The sequence below is a fragment of the Pimephales promelas genome, chromosome 17 (assembly GCF_988280905.1).
Source record: "Pimephales promelas chromosome 17, fPimPro1.hap1.1, whole genome shotgun sequence".
NCBI lineage: Eukaryota > Metazoa > Chordata > Actinopteri > Cypriniformes > Leuciscidae > Pimephales > Pimephales promelas.
This window is the reverse complement of record NC_142785.1, coordinates 34,341,016-34,361,653: the sequence shown is the minus strand read 5'-3', so window position 1 is coordinate 34,361,653 and position 20,638 is coordinate 34,341,016. Positions and strand designations below refer to the sequence as shown.

Sequence of the window (20,638 nt, the reverse complement as noted above, 5' to 3'; positions counted from 1 at the left end):
TTTATAAATGAGGGGATTTAACATGAGCTGAGAGACAAACAACATTGACTAAAAACAACTTAACTTTTTTTAAAAATAGACAAAGCAGATGGCGCTAATTTGGGATAAGAACTGTCTTCTTTCCAGATATTTGCTCTTTAAGCTGTTGTGGAGATATTTAAAGGTTTTCCTAACAGTGGTTTTGTCGGCTCGGATGAAGCTGCGATGATGCAACAGCTTGAGCTCTAGTTCACACGGCTCTGGGTCACGACCCTCACTCTCGGCTCTATCTCGGCTCTATCTCGGCTCTATCTCGGCTCTATCTCGGTCTGTACGCTGACACTGACCCCGTAAACCGGATTAACTCCACGACTCTTCTCAGAAACAGCCTTGGAAATAGACATTGAAGAGCGTAAACACTCCAGTAAAAACCTTCACACGGTCCTGAAGCTCTAGATTAGATCACAGGGATGAAGATTTGGCCAGTTTCTCTAAGCAAAGCTGACAGACACTTCCTATCACAGGGCAGATTTAACACAACATTTACATTTAATCATTTATCCAAAGAGATTTACAAACGAGGAGAGCAATAGAAGCGGTTAATCCAACAAAAGCGCAACAATATGCAAGTGCTGTGTATAGAAATAGAGTAGAAGTATTATTATTAATGGCTCAAGTGCTGGAGAAAAAGATCTTTAAGCGTTTCTTGAAAAGCAGCTCAATTGTGGTCAGTGTGATTAAGTTTATAAGAAACGCCATCAGTGACGGGAAAATGCTGTGAGGTTACGCAACATCTGTAAGAGTCCAGTTAGGTTTATTTAAGTATATATTGCAGATGTGTCTCGAGGATAAAGGTCAGTTAATTTAATCATTAACTCTGTGCAACAACCATTCATTAATACAGAACAACTTTCACATGAGTCTATACTGTCACTACAACACATTCACTCATAATTGGTATTCATCTTTACATGTGGCCCGGATTATTCTCCCAAAAAATGAATGCCATTCCACATAAAAGTTTGGGAGAATGTGCATTTAATGATCCTATTACTGATACTAGATAATGTAATAATATGTATATCACTCCGGTGGCAGCTTCTTTTCAGCATTTGAGCTAAACCGGTTTACCTTTATCACATGTGAACCTTACTTGTAATCCTGAGCAAAGATTTGACATTTAAGAAGATTTAAGCAGCAACGAAATTATAGCAGCAACACACAGAAGCAACACTAATCAGTTATTGCAGATCATGTCATTCTTAACAGACGCCGAACACACGCTTGTTCCTGACTGATGGCGCCATCTGGCGGCTGAACTGCGCACTGCACACAAACACTGATCACTGAACTACAGCTGAGATCGATACACTAACACTGATTCCCAGTGTCTGTTGGCTTCACCTTTTCTTGGACACCTCAGCGCAAATTGTGAGATAGAGTTAAAGGACAGATAAAACCCCCTTACCTTTCCTTTCCCTAGGCTGTGTATTGTGCTGTGTCTTTTGAAACACGGCACGTGTAAAGCGGTCCTCGCTCTGCAGTTCATCAACAGCTTCATTGTGTTTCATTCATTCATCGACATGTTACGGTGGCCGAGAGGTGCAAAACAAATCACAATTATGAAAACAAAAAAACAAGTCAGAAAACACAACGACAATTCAGAAAACAAAATAACAATTCAGAAAACACAACAACAAATCTGAAAACAAATTAACAAATCAGAAAACACAACGACAAATCTGAAAACAAATTAACAAGTCAGAAAACACAATGACAAGTTAGACAAAACGGAAAAGGTAGGTATATGTGGCGAATGGAATACTGATCGCTGATTTGACGAGACATCTGTCAATCAAGACATAGAGAAAGTACAGCAGACTGCGCCTGCGGCAGAAGAAAGATTGATTCGCATGTGTATGTGTAAATATTAGCTGTCTATTTAGCCGGCTAATTTAGTGATATTATGGAGAACAATACTTTTCAAATTAAAATCTTCCTACCACTATTAGAAAACGCAACTCCTTTAAGCTTGCGTTCGGTTATCCACTGGACCGCACTGCCTAGTTCAAAGTAAACTAGTGAAACAACTGAAACCAGCGCTATTTTGTTCTCTATTTGTTCTTACTGACCGAGAAACCGCTTCAGATGATTCAGTGACAGAACGGTCCGAACGAATCCGAATCGTTTCCTACTGTTATGCACGCGCGCTTGGCCAATTCGTGAAAAGGAGATAGGAATCGAACCAACGAATGATTAATATCGCTGGTTCAGTCGACAGAAATACGGGACACACATATTAACTGCTGAAATATTCGGACTGAAAACGTTTTTCTCAGATCAGTCGGAGCGCTCGTGGTACACACACAGTGCGTATACAGCTGCACGCGCCACTGCGGCCACGCGCATATAAAACCAAATTTAGCTGCACCACCAGAAAATAGGAGGGGGAGGTTGGAGTGCTCTCGGGCCGCATGAAGATGATTGGCGGGCTGCCTAGACGATACAGCTAATATTTACACATGCACACACGAATCGATCTTTCTTCTGCCTGTATGTCTTGATTGACAGATGTCTCGTCCAATCAGCGATCAGTATTCCATTCGCCACATATACCTACCTTTTCCGTTTTGTCTGACTTGTCGTTGTGTTTTCTGACTTGTTAATTTGTTTTCAGATTTGTTTTTGTGTTTTCTGACTTGTTAATTTGTTTTCAGATTTGTTTTTGTGTTTTCTGAATTGTTATTTTGTTTTCTGAATTGTCGTTGTGTTTTCTGACTTGTTTTTTTGTTTTTATAATTGTGATTTGTTTTGCACCTCTCGGCCACCATAACATGTCGATAAAAGAGGGGTTTAATAAAATTGCCGGTAAGATATATTGATAGGGTTAGATATATTATAGACATATTGACACATGAACATTTTTTTTTTCTTTCAAAAAGAAGATTTCACTTAGAGCTCTTACTATACAATACAGTACATGTTAAGAATTCTTTTCTTTTTTTAATTGTTATTATTCTGTTAATCTTATGATAAGAGTCCCTGGAGTCATTGGAACAAGAAAGTCCTTTCACAGCCATAATGTTCAGGCATACATGTGAGATGATTGTTATTTTCTGTGAGATTAATAGTAACATTAACAGATATCACACACACACTCCGTGTGTAGAGCCAACACTATCTCACGACCAATGCGGTGTGTATGCAGGAGCAGCGCGCGCTATTGCTTTCACACGTGCTGCGTTTGCAGTGCGCAACTGATCTACGGCTGTACCACAATCACAACATTTATTCTCTATTTTTTATTTCAAATCAATATTTTTAGCCTACATCCATTGTGTCGCGTTGTTGTCTACTGTGTGCACGCACCGCTCCTGGAGCGCTAATCTGTGTGGGAAACACACACACACCGCAAACGGAGAATGCGCGAAACAGGCGTTAGCATAAACCACAACAAACAAAGTTAAGTCTGACACATAGAAAGGGATTCGTCTTTGGGAGAAAAAGAAGAAATGACATTTGGAAAAACTTTTATTTTATCGTGTGTGTGTGTGTGTAGGCTACACTTCTAACATGTTTGGTTGGTAAAATAAATATGAAGAGTTCAGATGCAAAAGCCTCTAAGTGCCATTTGAAATTTTCTTCTAAAATTATAATTTTTATCAAGCTTGTATATTTAAGTTCAGTAATTTCACTTAAATGGCAACAAAGATTACCTTTTAATTGTCATTTAAGTGAAATTACTGAACTTAAATACACAAGCTTGATAAAAATGGTCATTCTAGAACAAAATTTCAAATGGCATTTAGAGGCTTTTCCATCTGAACTCTTCATATGTTGTAAATTCAAATCAGAGCGTCTTCCCGAATGGATGTATTAATTCTTGAGTCTATAAGGTACCAATAATATAAGAAGATAATAAGAAGATATGGTTGTTTGAAATGGGTTTGGCTAAAACAAAATGTTGGTTACTAGGTAGGCTACTTACATATTGACTGGGTTAAAAATAATTGCATACTAAAAAGAGACTAAAATACAATTTTCTTTGACTAAAAGACGTCGATTAAAACTAGACTAGATTAAAAAGAGCATGAACGTGACTAAAACCAATAAAAACTAAAATGTCAGCTTGACACAAAGACTAGACTAACACTAAAATTAAAACTGGCCGCCAAAAACAAAACTAGCTCCTCTATCTCTGCTGGGGTCTGCCCAATTTCTCAGCATTTCTCCAGTATTGCCAGTGGGTGGAGTCAGACTCTAATCAGGTTCAGTTCCTCTATAAACGTTTTCTCAATCAGTCTACATCCTAATGTAATGCAACGTAATTTAACATTAAACACAATATGCACGACGTATAAGTTCCGCATTTGACGTAAGGATGCTCGTCCATTTCCGGTTGTGGAGATTAAAGCGGTGGAAACCGAGAAAACGGGATTATGGCAGAGACTTCAATATTTACTGTCCTCCCGTCTTTGAAACGAAACGTACATACGTTTAGATGTAATTGTATATATAGTTATGTTTATTTAATATAATTTTAAAAAGAAGCATAAACACAACGAGGGGTGTCTGTTTTATTTGTTTTTGTGACTAACGTTTCTTTAGTATAACCATGGAGTATAAAATTCAATATAGTACATTCTCGGTATTGCATTGGACTCTACGATCGGCGGAAGTTATCGAGCATCCTTACAACTTCACCGGAAATACCGCCGTGCATAGAGCCCATTACACACTAGGCTACCAAGCCTTCGGCTTTCCCTAATTTTCTCAAAAACACATAAAATCACGTAATTTCAACATATTCCCTCTTATTTCAGCGATATGCAAAGCATGCTGGGAACTAACAAGCACCGCAGTTTCCGTTAATGCTAATCAAATCATTCACGTAATCCAACCCAAAAAGATGAAGTAAACTTTAATTTGACATATTTAAGCAGACTGAACACAATCAAATTAAGTTTGAACAAAATGTATAGCAATTTGCTTAAGATAATTTGAACAAAATTTATTTTTATTGCTACTAACCGAAATACTAACAGAAATGAAAAACTTTGCCTTTACATTAACTGAGGCCATGCACCTTGCCACCTTCTTCACACACCATCTTCATCCAATACGTTTTGGAAATAGTGTTTTTTATCGCAAAATTAAATGCTTTACATAGTTTAACGATTAAAGTGGAAAATTATACAGGTTAGGTTAATTAAACGCAATACAATAGTGTTTTGGTGGTAAAAGAATATATATAGGCCTAGAGTAGCCTATAAAGAATATCTGTGTGTGTGTGTGTGTGTGTGTGTGTGTGTGTGTGTGTGTGTGTGTGTGTGTGTGTGTGTGTGTGTGTGTGTGTGTGTGTGTGTTACTTGAACAAAAGTCACTGTAAGCAGTTCTGCAAAAAAAAAAAATAATAATAATAATAATGACGTCATTGCCCGGCTCAGTTCAGCTCTCATACAGCAGCGTCAGACAGACAATCATGATCATATTTTTCTGACTGGTTGTCATTGGTATTTCTCTGTTTTCTTTTTCTTTCAACTCAGTTCAATGCAGTGCTGTTTCTTTTCTTGCAATAAAAACACAATAAAGTCAATCAATAATACAAGTGAATTTCAATTATTTAATATCACGTTTCACAAAAATAGTCGAATAAAAAGAAACTAACAATTCTAATTGTGTTCCATCAAGAAAACCCTTAATATAGATTTTATCCTGATCTGACTGGAAACCCTGGCGCTCATATAATGTGCATTTCTGGTTTTGTTCATGCATTTATTATTTGCATTTATTATTTATTATTTATATTCGGTTATTATAAGACGAGCTTTGATGAACTATTGTTCTTGCTGTTGTTTGTCCAGTGAGAGCTCGTCCGAGCACTGTTTTCTTCATCATGTGAGGATGACTCTGATTGGTCAGTTTTAGGACGGCCGCAGCTGATGACCAGCGGGCGGGCACGCGCGCGCGCGCCACCTGGACAGAACACAGACAGAGGAAGTAAGAGGAAACTGATATTGGCACACTTGTTAATTTGTGCTCCTAGCAAGCCTACTATTTCTGGTGGAAAGAAAACTGATGTGAATGACCACAGGTGACAGACATTGCGCGCGCACGAGAGAGCGAAAACTCAATACGCGCGTAACAGGAATGTCAATGAAAAAAGGCTCAGTAGAAATGGAAACGCAAGATGCAAAGCTCAGGACTGTGAAGAGAGAAGACTAGCACGTCACCAGCCGACAGACCAGAGCAAAGCAACCCGAGCGCGCGCGCCGGACACCGGGAAAGTTCGTGCGTAAACAGCAGAAGCGTCGCTGCACATAAAGGGCATGAAAAGACATTGTGAAGGACATTTCTCCTGATGGAAACAGGCATGGAGTCTGCTGGTTCGGCTGGGTCTGCTGGGCTGGCTCAGTCAGCCGCACTAAAGTTGTCTGAGATGGGCGAAAGAAGTAAACAGCTGGGCAGCGCGTTGCGCGACCCGGAGCGGCAGAGACGCGTCATTCTGGTGATAGTTTGCGTCGCGCTTCTGCTGGACAACATGCTTTACATGGTGATCGTTCCCATCATCCCCGATTATCTGACAGATTTGGAGAACGCGCAAGCTTTGCGCAGCACGCACGCCAACTCTTCCCTGAGCAGAGCCACCCGGGAGAACCTGGACATCCAGATCGGGGTGTTGTTCGCGTCCAAGGCCATCCTGCAGCTCCTGGTCAACCCGTTCACCGGCACCTTCATCGACCGCGTCGGGTACGACATCCCGCTGCTGATCGGACTCCTGGTCATGTTCGTCTCCACCTGTATCTTCGCGTTCGCGGAGAACTACTGGACGCTGTTCTGCGCGCGCAGTCTGCAGGGCTTCGGCTCGGCGTTCGCGGACACGTCGGGGATCGCGATGATCGCGGACAAATACACGGAGGAGGCGGAGAGGAGTCGCGCGCTCGGCATCGCGCTCGCCTTCATCTCGTTCGGGAGCCTCGTGGCGCCTCCGTTCGGCGGGATCCTGTACGAGTTCGCAGGCAAACGGGTCCCGTTCATGGTTCTGGCCTCCGTGTGCTTGGCGGACAGCGTTCTGGTCTTGACCGTGATCAAACCTTTCTCTGACAGGACGCGCGAGAACATGCCGGTCGGGACGCCCATCCACCGGCTCATGATTGACCCGTACATCGCCGTGGTGGCGGGCGCGCTGACCGTGTGCAACATCCCGCTGGCGTTCCTGGAGCCCACCATCTCCCGCTGGATGGAGAGCACGATGAACGCCAGTGAGTGGGAGATGGGGCTCGTCTGGCTGCCCGCGTTCCTGCCGCACGTGCTGGGCGTGTACGTCACTGTCCGGTTAGCCGCGAAGTTCCCGGACCTGCAGTGGTTCTACGGGGCCCTCGGGATGGTGATTATAGGGGCCAGCTCGTGCACTGTCCCCGCATGCAGGAGCTTCGGCCAGCTGATGGTCCCGCTTTGCGGAATCTGCTTCGGCATCGCGCTGGTGGACACGGCGCTCCTGCCGACGCTCGCGTTCCTGGTGGACGTGCGTCACGTGTCCGTGTACGGGAGCGTGTACGCCATCGCGGACATCTCCTACTGCGTCGCGTACGCGCTCGGGCCTGTGGTCGCGGGGCAGATCGTGCACCACCTGGGCTTCGTGCAGCTGAACCTGGGCATGGGTCTGGTGAACGTGCTGTACGCGCCCGCGTTGCTGATGCTGCGCTCCGTGTGCCAGATGAGGCCGTCGCGCTCCGAGAGCGACGCGCTGCTAGAGGACGCGCCCGCGGGCCTGTACCACACCATCCGACTGGAGGAGCGCCGACGCGCGCGGAAGGGCCTGTGCGTCACGGCGACCAACGCGCTTCCCGTGGACGAGAACGGGCTCTTCGCGCGCTCCAAATCCTGCTCGGAGGAATCATCCGGACCCGAGTTTACTTAACGAAGCTCTCTCACACACACACACACACACACACACACACACACACACACACACACACACACACACACACACACACACACACACACACACACACACACACACACACACACACTAAACTCTCAACTGAACCATCCTGATCTCGTGAAATGCGCATCTATAGCACGCATTGTGTTTATCGTGTAATTTATAATACGCGACAATTAGTTTTGCGTGCATATGATGTGTCTGGCGCGCAATATTGAGTTATTTATCTGACAGAAGTGTTTCTGCTTTCCTCGTCTTTTATGATATAAAGGGTTGTCTCTAAACGCCAGTGTCTCTGTAGTGTGTAGAAGATGTTGATGTAACTGCACAAAACCCGAATAAAAGAGTGCTCATATTTCCCTACACATGCCTTTTTATTGACTGAATCAATAACTATGACATGAATCAGCTTTTAAATGTTTTTTTTTTAGGATCTTTAAATTTTAATTTTAATTAAAAAGTTCTTCAAAAAGATTCTTGTAAAATAATATATTTTAACGACGGTCGAGGGATTTGAGTTTGTTTGAATTTGTGTGGTTTTCATTTCATTGAATTGAATTTCCTATATTTAATTCAATTAAATTACAAATAAAATAAAATATTTTAATTTAAAGTCAATTTTAATAGTAACAAGTTAAAATAAAAATATCCCCCCACCCCCATATTTTCAATGACGAAAAATACAAATAGATGCACCGTCCATCATCTAACATGATAAAAACAAACTGTTTAATAATCAGCATTTACTTTGATTGCATAAACAAAATCAGAAAATATAGCAGACAGCATCAAAAATGTGTCGAATAAAACATAAATTGTCGGAAGGGATGAAAGAGCAGCAGCACCTCTGTAAACAGCTGGAGGAGCATCAGTGTGTGTGTGTGTGTGTGTCGGGAACGGGTGGGCGGAGTCGCGGACACACACACACACACACACACACTGACCATGTCCGCGCGCCCGCTGAAACACACTTGCAGCTGCTGGAGCGACACACACTGATGGAGGTGAGCGGATCTCTATACTCTCTAGAACTTCTGTAAAATAGTTTATAAAGGAAGGGTTTGTATTTGAAATCTTGTATTAGTGGCATAGTTTTCCTACAGTACTTCTGCGCGTCTGTCACTGCACACCTGAAGCTGCCAGTTCATGTACCATGTGCATGTTTTCTGTCACGCGCGTCAGTGTTTTATCATCATATTCATCTTCATATTCATCTTCATCATCATCATCATCAACGACAGATCGTCCCTCTTATAGCGACTATAAAAGAGCGAGAAACATTTGTCTCAATTTTCATATTGTCATATTCTCCTACACCACTTCCCTCAATCAATTAAACTAAATTAAAATGAAATTGAACAAAACACTAATGATTCCCACTTCTGGTGAACTTTATGAAAGCGTTCAGGTCCATCCATCACACTAAACAACCGGTCGTTGCAATCTGTAATAGAAATGTGTCTAAATATTATATTTTAGAGAATGTGGCCATTTTCCATTTATAGCTCAAATGTAATGATGATGTCACCGTGTTTCGTGGTGATTGACAGGAATCAAACATCTGTTATGCGGGGTTATGTTAACTCGGGGTTATTATTCAGTTGTCTTGAGAGAACCAAATGACTGAAATGCCATTTAAACTTATTATTATTCATTTTTCTGAGATTAAAATGTCTGACTCTAACTCCTAACTCGGCTCAGACCCCAGACTTCAGATATCTATTCTAACTGATTTACGGTTTTCCCAAAAATCACGACTAAAACTCAGGAAAATCCCATTGACTTCCATTGCATGATCAAATGAGCCAAGACTGGTCAAACTAAACTGTCCAAATTAAAATTTACAGTGCAGAAGCTCATTAGACTCAACTGTTGAAAAGTTCGTTGAGACAGATTTAAAGTTGGTTTGAGAAAGCCGGACCAGAGTTTGAAGAAAACTGAGGAAGTTTCAAAAGCTTTAAGTTTATAGTAGTTTGAACTTTAAAGAGATAGATAGATAGATAGATAGATAGATAGATAGATAGATAGATAGATAGATAGATAGATAGATAGATAGATAGATAGATAGATAGATAGATAGATAGATAGATAGATAGATAGATAGATAGATATTTCTGACAGGATGAATGTACAAATGATTTTGAAATGTACATTTTCTACAATTTTTAAGCAGGTAACTATAAAGAAAGAAAATCTCAAATGCTATCATTCATAAATGTAAATACAATTTAAAAAGAAAAATGCTGTTTCTGAACAGACAATATAGGGGACAAAACCAAAACACTGGTTTTGGTTTTGGGTTAATTATTTAAAAAATTATTAAGTTAGATTCGACTTTTTTTTACACAAGCGACACACACATCTCTGCCACAAATGAACACTTAAAGACCCACCATTTCTGCACTGCTGCTCTCCTGTGATATCTGCTCTTCTGCAGGAGCTGCCGAAACTGCCGGTCCCGGATCTGAAGCTCTCGCTGGACTCGTACCTGCGGTCCGTGAAACACCTGGTGTCCGACACACAGTTCGGGAAGACCAGAGCCGCGGTGGAGGCGTTCGGGAGAGCGGGAGGAGTCGGAGAGACACTGCAGGAACAGCTGAGGGAGAAGAGGGAAAACACTGAGAACTGGGTACACACACACACACACACACACATCAAAGCACGACACCACAATAATCTATCACTCATTCACTCACAAAACACACACATTTATTATTATATTCCCATTAAAACTGAAGGATCACCAGTAGCTGCTCTGGGAATATGGATCGCCAGATTAGCAGCTCGTGATCAATAACAGCACTTTATTAAAAATGATGTTTGATTGAGTCTGTCTTCAGGTTCATCAGCACTCATGTGTGTGTGTGTGTGTGTCTCAGGTGTACGACGTGTGGCTGGACGACATGTATCTGAAGAACCGACTCGCTCTGCCTGTGAACTCCAGTCCGGCGCTCGTCTTCCCCAAACAACCATTCAGACACTATAGAGACTCTCTCACGTCAGTAAACAGCACACACACATTAGGATTGAGGGATTCGATGTGTCTGTTTGGATCAGATGTAGACACACACACACACACACACACACACACACACACAGATGTGACTCTGATGCTCGTCTCTTGTGTTTGTGCAGATTTGCTGCTCGCCTCATTCTGGGTGTTTCTCAGTACAAGACTCTGGTGGACGGGTAACTCTTCCCTGACTTCAGCAGTGCATGACGAGTGTGTGTGTCAGCAGTGCATGACGAGTGTGTGTGTCAGCAGTGCATGACGAGTGTGTGTGTGTGTGTGTTGCAGGAAGGCTCAGCTGGATGGTCATCTCTGCATGGATCAGTACCAGCGTCTCTTCAGCTCCTCCAGACGGGCCGGACTCCAGCGCGACACACTCGTCACAGCAGACGGAGCGCACGTCATCGTGGCCTGCAGGAGTCAGGTGTGTGTGTGTGTGTGTGTGTGTTTGTCGTGTTACGCCTGTGTTTGTTTGCTGAGATGACAGTCAAGAAAAGGCCATAGCTGGTCCTGATTCTGCCAGAATCTCTGAAGGACATCAGTCGCCTTCATCTGATCCAGTTAATCACAGTCCGACCCAAACCAGCAGCAGTCCATCGACACACACTCTTCAGCAGTCCATCGACACACACTCTTCAGCAGTCCATCGACACACACTCTTCAGCAGTCCATCGACACACACTCTTCAGCAGCACATCGACACACACTCTTCAGCAGCACAGCGACACACACTCTTCAGCAGTCCATCGACACACACTCTTCAGCAGTCCATCGACACACACTCTTCAGCAGTCCATCGACACACACTCTTCAGCAGTCCATCGACACACACTCTTCAGCAGCACAGCGACACACACTCTTCAGCAGTCCATCGACACACACTCTTCAGCAGTCCATCGACACACACTCTTCAGCAGTCCATCGACACACACTCTTCAGCAGCACATCGACACACACTCTTCAGCAGCACAGCGACACACACTCTTCAGCAGTCCATCGACACACACTCTTCAGCAGTCCATCGACACACACTCTTCAGCAGTCCATCGACACACACTCTTCAGCAGTCCATCGACACACACTCTTCAGCAGCACAGCGACACACACTCTTCAGCAGCACAGCGACACACACTCTTCAGCAGTCCATCGACACACACTCTTCAGCAGCACATCGACACACACTCTTCAGCAGTCCATCGACACACACTCTTCAGCAGTCCATCGACACACACTCTTCAGCAGTCCATCGACACACACTCTTCAGCAGTCCATCGACACACACTCTTCAGCAGTTCATCGACACACACTCTTCAGCAGTCCATCGACACACACTCTTCAGCAGTTCATCGACACACACTCTTCAGCAGCACAGCGACACACACTCTTCAGCAGTCCATCGACACACACTCTTCAGCAGCACAGCGACACACACTCTTCAGCAGTCCATCGACACACACTCTTCAGCAGTCCATCGACACACACTCTTCAGCAGTCCATCGACACACACTCTTCAGCAGTTCATCGACACACACTCTTCAGCAGCACAGCGACACACACTCTTCAGCAGTTCATCGACACACACTCTTCAGCAGTCCATCGACACACACTCTTCAGCAGTTCATCGACACACACTCTTCAGCAGTCCATCGACACACACTCTTCAGCAGTCCATCGACACACACTCTTCAGCAGTTCATCGACACACACTCTTCAGCAGCACAGCGACACACACTCTTCAGCAGCACAGCGACACACACTCTTCAGCAGTCCATCGACACACACTCTTCAGCAGTTCATCGACACACACTCTTCAGCAGTTCATCGACACACACTCTTCAGCAGCACAGCGACACACACTCTTCAGCAGCACAGCGACACACACTCTTCAGCAGTTCATCGACACACACTCTTCAGCAGCACAGCGACACACACTCTTCAGCAGTCCATCGACACACACTCTTCAGCAGCACAGCGACACACACTCTTCAGCAGTCCATCGACACACACTCTTCAGCAGTCCATCGACACACACTCTTCAGCAGTCCATCGACACACACTCTTCAGCAGTTCATCGACACACACTCTTCAGCAGCACAGCGACACACACTCTTCAGCAGTTCATCGACACACACTCTTCAGCAGTCCATCGACACACACTCTTCAGCAGTTCATCGACACACACTCTTCAGCAGTCCATCGACACACACTCTTCAGCAGTCCATCGACACACACTCTTCAGCAGTCCATCGACACACACTCTTCAGCAGTCCATCGACACACACTCTTCAGCAGTCCATCGACACACACTCTTCAGCAGTTCATCGACACACACTCTTCAGCAGCACAGCGACACACACTCTTCAGCAGCACAGCGACACACACTCTTCAGCAGTCCATCGACACACACTCTTCAGCAGTTCATCGACACACACTCTTCAGCAGTTCATCGACACACACTCTTCAGCAGTCCATCGACACACACTCTTCAGCAGTCCATCGACACACACTCTTCAGCAGTCCATCGACACACACTCTTCAGCAGTCCATCGACACACACTCTTCAGCAGTCCATCGACACACACTCTTCAGCAGTCCATCGACACACACTCTTCAGCAGTCCATCGACACACACTCTTCAGCAGTCCATCGACACACACTCTTCAGCAGTCCATCGACACACACTCTTCAGCAGTCCATCGACACACACTCTTCAGCAGTTCATCGACACACACTCTTCAGCAGTTCATCGACACACACTCTTCAGCAGCACAGCGACACACACTCTTCAGCAGTTCATCGACACACACTCTTCAGCAGTCCATCGACACACACTCTTCAGCAGTCCATCGACACACACTCTTCAGCAGTCCATCGACACACACTCTTCAGCAGTTCATCGACACACACTCTTCAGCAGTTCATCGACACACACTCTTCAGCAGCACAGCGACACACACTCTTCAGCAGTTCATCGACACACACTCTTCAGCAGTCCATCGACACACACTCTTCAGCAGTCCATCGACACACACTCTTCAGCAGTCCATCGACACACACTCTTCAGCAGTCCATCGACACACACTCTTCAGCAGTCCATCGACACACACTCTTCAGCAGTCCATCGACACACACTCTTCAGCAGTCCATCGACACACACTCTTCAGCAGTCCATCGACACACACTCTTCAGCAGTCCATCGACACACACTCTTCAGCAGTTCATCGACACACACTCTTCAGCAGTTCATCGACACACACTCTTCAGCAGCACAGCGACACACACTCTTCAGCAGTTCATCGACACACACTCTTCAGCAGTCCATCGACACACACTCTTCAGCAGTCCATCGACACACACTCTTCAGCAGTCCATCGACACACACTCTTCAGCAGTTCATCGACACACACTCTTCAGCAGTTCATCGACACACACTCTTCAGCAGCACAGCGACACACACTCTTCAGCAGTTCATCGACACACACTCTTCAGCAGTCCATCGACACACACTCTTCAGCAGTCCATCGACACACACTCTTCAGCAGTCCATCGACACACACTCTTCAGCAGTCCATCGACACACACTCTTCAGCAGTTCATCGACACACACTCTTCAGCAGTCCATCGACACACACTCTTCAGCAGTTCATCGACACACACTCTTCAGCAGTTCATCGACACACACTCTTCAGCAGTCCATCGACACACACTCTTCAGCAGTTCATCGACACACACTCTTCAGCAGCACAGCGACACACACTCTTCAGCAGTTCATCGACACACACTCTTCAGCAGTCCATCGACACACACTCTTCAGCAGTCCATCGACACACACTCTTCAGCAGTTCATCGACACACACTCTTCAGCAGTTCATCGACACACACTCTTCAGCAGCACAGCGACACACACTCTTCAGCAGTCCATCGACACACACTCTTCAGCAGCACAGCGACACACACTCTTCAGCAGTTCATCGACACACACTCTTCAGCAGTCCATCGACACACACTCTTCAGCAGTTCATCGACACACACTCTTCAGCAGTTCATCGACACACACTCTTCAGCAGTTCATCGACACACACTCTTCAGCAGCACAGCGACACACACTCTTCAGCAGTCCATCGACACACACTCTTCAGCAGTTCATCGACACACACTCTTCAGCAGTCCATCGACACACACTCTTCAGCAGTCCATCGACACACACTCTTCAGCAGCACAGCGACACACACTCTTCAGCAGTTCATCGACACACACTCTTCAGCAGTCCATCGACACACACTCTTCAGCAGTCCATCGACACACACTCTTCAGCAGTTCATCGACACACACTCTTCAGCAGTCCATCGACACACACTCTTCAGCAGTCCATCGACACACACTCTTCAGCAGTCCATCGACACACACTCTTCAGCAGCACAGCGACACACACTCTTCAGCAGTCCATCGACACACACTCTTCAGCAGTTCATCGACACACACTCTTCAGCAGTTCATCGACACACACTCTTCAGCAGTCCATCGACACACACTCTTCAGCAGTCCATCGACACACACTCTTCAGCAGTCCATCGACACACACTCTTCAGCAGTCCATCGACACACACTCTTCAGCAGTCCATCGACACACACTCTTCAGCAGTTCATCGACACACACTCTTCAGCAGTTCATCGACACACACTCTTCAGCAGTTCATCGACACACACTCTTCAGCAGTCCATCGACACACACTCTTCAGCAGTCCATCGACACACACTCTTCAGCAGTCCATCGACACACACTCTTCAGCAGCACAGCGACACACACTCTTCAGCAGCACAGCGACACACACTCTTCAGCAGTCCATCGACACACACTCTTCAGCAGTTCATCGACACACACTCTTCAGCAGTCCATCGACACACACTCTTCAGCAGTCCATCGACACACACTCTTCAGCAGTCCATCGACACACACTCTTCAGCAGTCCATCGACACACACTCTTCAGCAGTTCATCGACACACACTCTTCAGCAGTTCATCGACACACACTCTTCAGCAGTTCATCGACACACACTCTTCAGCAGTCCATCGACACACACTCTTCAGCAGCACAGCGACACACACTCTTCAGCAGCACAGCGACACACACTCTTCAGCAGTCCATCGACACACACTCTTCAGCAGTCCATCGACACACACTCTTCAGCAGTCCATCGACACACACTCTTCAGCAGTCCATCGACACACACTCTTCAGCAGTCCATCGACACACACTCTTCAGCAGTTCATCGACACACACTCTTCAGCAGTTCATCGACACACACTCTTCAGCAGTCCATCGACACACACTCTTCAGCAGCACAGCGACACACACTCTTCAGCAGCACAGCGACACACACTCTTCAGCAGCACAGCGACACACACTCTTCAGCAGTTCATCGACACACACTCTTCAGCAGTCCATCGACACACACTCTTCAGCAGTCCATCGACACACACTCTTCAGCGACTCCCTCTCTGCAGACGTCCAGCTGGGCGAGCGAGCGGTCGTTTACCTGGAAATGAGTCCCTAAGGAAAACTCAATAACCCAATCAGAGCAGTGGAGCCGCTGTGTGTGTCCCCGCTGTGTGTGTCCGTCACGCTGAGATCACGACTGCACTAGACCAGCCGTTTCACTGAACAAACAAGAACACTGTGCTGGTTAGGTCACATGACATCCAATAAAACACAACGCTAACTGTCCTTTAATTAGCACATGTGGACCCGCGTCAGGATGAACCCGTGTCTCCTTCATGTTCTCAGTTCTTCGTGCTGAACCTGACTGAAGGATCCTGTCGGCTGAACGAGGCTGATGTTCAGGCTCAGCTGCAGTGGATCTACGAGCAGACGCAGACGCAGACGCAGCCGGCCGTGGGACTGCTGACCGCTGACGGACGGGCGGATTGGGCTTCAGCCAGAGAACAGCTGCTCAAAGGTCCAACACAACACCGCATGAGCCGTTTCCACTGTCGGGCTGCGAGTGCGAGCCAGCCGCGCTTCCACCGTCACCCGGGCCTCGAGCGGGCCTCCTCAGGGCCAACCATCCCTTGGTCCAAAGCGGCCGGATCGGGCTCGAGTTACGGACAGAGGAGTTATCCCGAGTCGGTAGCGCCGGATGATCCCATACCAGCTAACATCAGCATTACAGACTTTTAAAATCATCTCAACTCACTTTCATGTTTGAGTCCATTCTGTTTGTGGGTTCTGATCACTGTATAAGGCAGAAATATTTATACAGCGATGCAAAAGACTGCGTGCTAACCATTACCATATAAACATGGTGAATATGACCGCTTGACGAAATCAGACAAATCATTAGACCATCACAATCATGTTTTTACAGACTGTCAGATCATATTTAGCTCGGCATGTGTCATAAAATAAGTTTTTCTCGAGAGCGTCCTCTGTTTCTCTGACTGCAGCTGTATTGTTTGGGAGATAGTGCTAAAGCTCATCAGGTCGTATTTTTGGAGGCATATTGGTAGAAATGATCATTCTTTCTAAATGTGATGTAAACACACGTCCTGAAGCTGTGAAACAGACGCGACTCCGTAAGTAGGTAGTGTGTCCTCTTTATTTTATCAAACTACTTTATTTCTGTGTGACTAATGTCCAATCTTGACACAAATTAATTCATTATGGTCAGTGCCAATAATATGCCTGTGGTAAAACATCGATGCTCGGGTTTTAAATCTCAATTAAACAACAAAAATGCCAGTAAAAGGTTGCTTTCATCACGTTTGTTTTGCGATCTCGCTAGTTTTCAGTGATTTCTTTCTGATTAGTTTCTGATAAAACATACATTAGTGGGCGATGTGTGTGTGTGTGGTTGTTCAGAGAGGCGTTACGGGTGTGTTTTAGAGCTTCAGGCCCGACGGTGGAAACGCGGCAGGTTTTGGACTCGGCGCTCCAGACCCGTATAAAGCCCACCAGCACCGGCCCCACCGTGGAAACACGGCTAGGAACACAGTAAACTCTCAGGCTGCTTTCAGTGCTTTTGCCAAAGTTCACAGCTAACTAGAAGGTGAAATCCAGTTTGCCATGATCAGACAGCATTTCAATTTGTGTAAAATCTGCCACGCAGATCCAGTGAGCCGAGAGTCCGTGGAGCTGATGGAGAGCTGCATGTGTGTCGTGTGCCTGGATGATCCGGCGGGACTCGATCCCAGCGACGCCAACAGAGCTTCACTGATGCTGCACGGCGGAGGACAGGAGAAGAACGGGGCCAACCGCTGGTACAACAAACCCCTGCAGGTACGACGACCACAGAGAGGACTAGTCTATCGGGGAAGGGAAGTCACCTTTATATAGAGAGACTCGACAGAGCAGCTCGAGTGTGGGATGCGTTTCCTCTGATCTTCTTAAGCGAAACGGAGCCACTGTGGCTAAAGTGCTGGACAAGAGAGTCATTTCTGTCACGATCGGGTTCTTTTAAGCGATCCGGGATGCTGGCGAGGACAAACTGATCAGGAAGATTATTGATAAAGTGATCTTTAGTGGCAGAAGGGATATATTTATAACTCAGAGTCGACTTTGCAACCTTGGCTAAATTAAGTATGCATAAGATTAGATAATGATCTGAGATGTCATCGCTCTGCTGCAGACTCAGCATCTATCCCATGTGATAATATTAAACCTAGAGGTCCTGACACGTGTTGTCTAACTCCAATAGAGTTCAGATTGTCTTTAAATGCCCATTTATCCTGATCTACATGGATATTAAAACAGCAACACCTTCCTCTTGGCCTCTCAGACGGGGTTCATGCTTACAGCAGTGATCTTGGGGGTGGACTCATTTAAAGTAACGTAATCGTTTGGTTTTAGCCAGGCTTCTGTCATACACAGCACATCAATAAGCACTTCTGAAGAAAGGGATCGAATATTCAGCAACCCAAGCTGTTTCATGTCTTCATCTGCATTATTACACACGCGAGACAGCCCTGGTCAGTCCGTGTCCGTGTGCCGGGAGATTCTTCTGCAAAAGCTGCATGAACTGAGAAATGGAAGCATTGAGATGAAATGGAAGTGTGTGTGTGTTTTGTTTCAGTTCGTGATTGGTGCCGATGGTGTGTGTGGGGTGGTGTGTGAGCACTCGCCGCTCGAGGGCATCGTTCTGGTGGAGTGCACTGAACACGTCCTCAAACACATGTACGTCCTCAACACTAACTCAACATCTGTCTGGAGCTCAAGGAGGAAGATGAGAAGATTCTCTTTTGATTTCTTCTCTAAGCTATATTTATTAATTATGTTTAAGACACGTTTCAGCCAGGTGATGCAACAATAACCTTAAATGAACAACTTACCAATGAAAGGTTATGAATGAACTCTGCAGACGGAGCAGCTCCTGTAAGCCGGTCTCCGGTCGGAGTGTGTCTGAACTTCCTCATCCGCGCAGATTACTGTGGAAATGTTCGTCTGGGATCCGGAGTGCGCTGGCCTCCGCCGCTGACCACCTGCAGAGGTGAGGAACACACACACACACACACACACACACACACCTGTAGAAGGAGACCATCACAGAACTGGTTCTTCATTCCTCCTGTAGGCTGGTGATGGATCTGGACATGAGTGTTTTCACTTTCACTGCTCACGGGAAGGAGTGGATCAAGCAGCAGAAGATGAGTCCCGACGCCTACATTCAGCTGGCTCTACAGCTGGCCTTCTACAGGTACACACACTCCTGTTTGCCACTCTCTGCTGGACTGTCACGACCTCGTCTCGTCGTGTGTGTGTGTGTGCAGATCTCACAGAAGACCCGTCTCCACCTACGAGAGCGCTTCTCTCCGCCGCTTCCGCAAGGGACGCGTGGACAACATCCGCTCGGCGACTCCCGAGGCACTGGCGTTCGCCAAGGCGATGACAGACGGCAGAGCGTCCACTCAGGTCACACACATTTACTTGCTTTACTATCTGCCATAAACACAACAATATCTGGGATTAAACTCACACTTTCATTCCAGGACAGCGAGAAGATGGAGAAACTGCGAGCGGCTGTAGAAGCGCAGACACACATCACAGCTCTGGTGAGTTACGCATTTGCTAAAGTAACTCTGATATTTTGATGTAAATATAAAAGTGAAGTGTGCTGTGATGCCGTAAGTGGCGTTTGCTGGCCCGCAGGTCGTCGCAGGGATGGGGATGGACAATCACTTACTAGGACTACGAGAAATGGCCAAAGAGATGAAAATGGAGACGCCAGACATTTTCTCTGATGAAACGTACCACATCAGTAACCATTTCATCCTGTCCACCAGTCAGGTAGGAGGAGAACACTATAAGCACAACAACTTCCAGCACGAACTTCTTTCACGGTATTGTTTGTAGAATTTTGTGGAAAATAATTAATTTACTCTATTTTGGAAGGTTTTAACATAACAAAATGTGGAAAAACAAACATAACAAAATGTGTATATATACATATATGTGTGTGTGTGATGTTTGTCCTTTCAGGTCCCTACGACAGAGGAGATGTTTTGTTGCTACGGTCCAGTGGTTGCCGACGGTTACGGCGTGTGCTACAACCCGCAGGCCGACCGCGTGCTGTTCTGTGTGTCCAGTTCCAGGGAGAGCTCAGAAACATGCTCAGGGCTGTTGGTTCGGGAGCTGGACGCCGGGCTGAGGGACATGATGCTCCTGTGCGGACCGCAGACTACAGCGGCAGGCCGTCCGAGACCACAGTGA

General features: G+C 45.9%; 3 protein-coding genes across 5 annotated transcripts in view; 2 read left to right on the top strand and 1 right to left on the bottom strand.

Moving 5' to 3' along the window:
• Positions 1 to 10,454, bottom strand: part of lrit1b (leucine-rich repeat, immunoglobulin-like and transmembrane domains 1b) — a 20,463-nt gene extending 10,009 nt beyond the window's left edge. The window contains exon 1 of one of the 2 annotated variants that reach the window (XM_039683328.2): positions 10,318 to 10,454. The gene's annotated coding sequence lies outside the window, so the exon portion shown is untranslated. Of the gene's footprint in view, positions 1 to 1,447; positions 1,747 to 10,317 lie in introns of those variants that run through there. The other variant, XM_089122467.1, reaches the window with a different exon arrangement.
• On the top strand, positions 5,961 to 8,287 carry slc18a3b (solute carrier family 18 member 3b). Its single transcript, XM_039683332.2, has one exon. It carries the CDS (start codon positions 6,341 to 6,343, stop codon positions 7,898 to 7,900), a length of 1,560 nt encoding a protein of 519 aa, XP_039539266.1. The 5' UTR covers positions 5,961 to 6,340; the 3' UTR covers positions 7,901 to 8,287.
• On the top strand, positions 8,585 to 20,638 carry chatb (choline O-acetyltransferase b). 2 transcript variants are annotated; one of them, XM_039683330.2, is made up of 14 exons: positions 8,592 to 8,928; positions 10,362 to 10,553; positions 10,804 to 10,922; positions 11,060 to 11,113; positions 11,223 to 11,358; positions 16,721 to 16,892; positions 18,042 to 18,211; positions 19,005 to 19,105; positions 19,290 to 19,418; positions 19,503 to 19,625; positions 19,699 to 19,840; positions 19,918 to 19,980; positions 20,078 to 20,215; positions 20,408 to 20,638. In XM_039683330.2, the coding sequence occupies exons 1-14, from the start codon at positions 8,719 to 8,721 to the stop codon at positions 20,636 to 20,638; spliced, it is 1,980 nt and encodes a 659-aa protein (XP_039539264.2). In that variant the 5' UTR covers positions 8,592 to 8,718. The 2 variants fall into 2 exon arrangements, with proteins under 2 accessions (XP_088978591.1, XP_039539264.2); XM_089122465.1 differs by lacking the exon at positions 20,408 to 20,638 and having other exon boundaries at positions 8,585 to 8,928; positions 19,923 to 19,980; positions 20,078 to 20,211.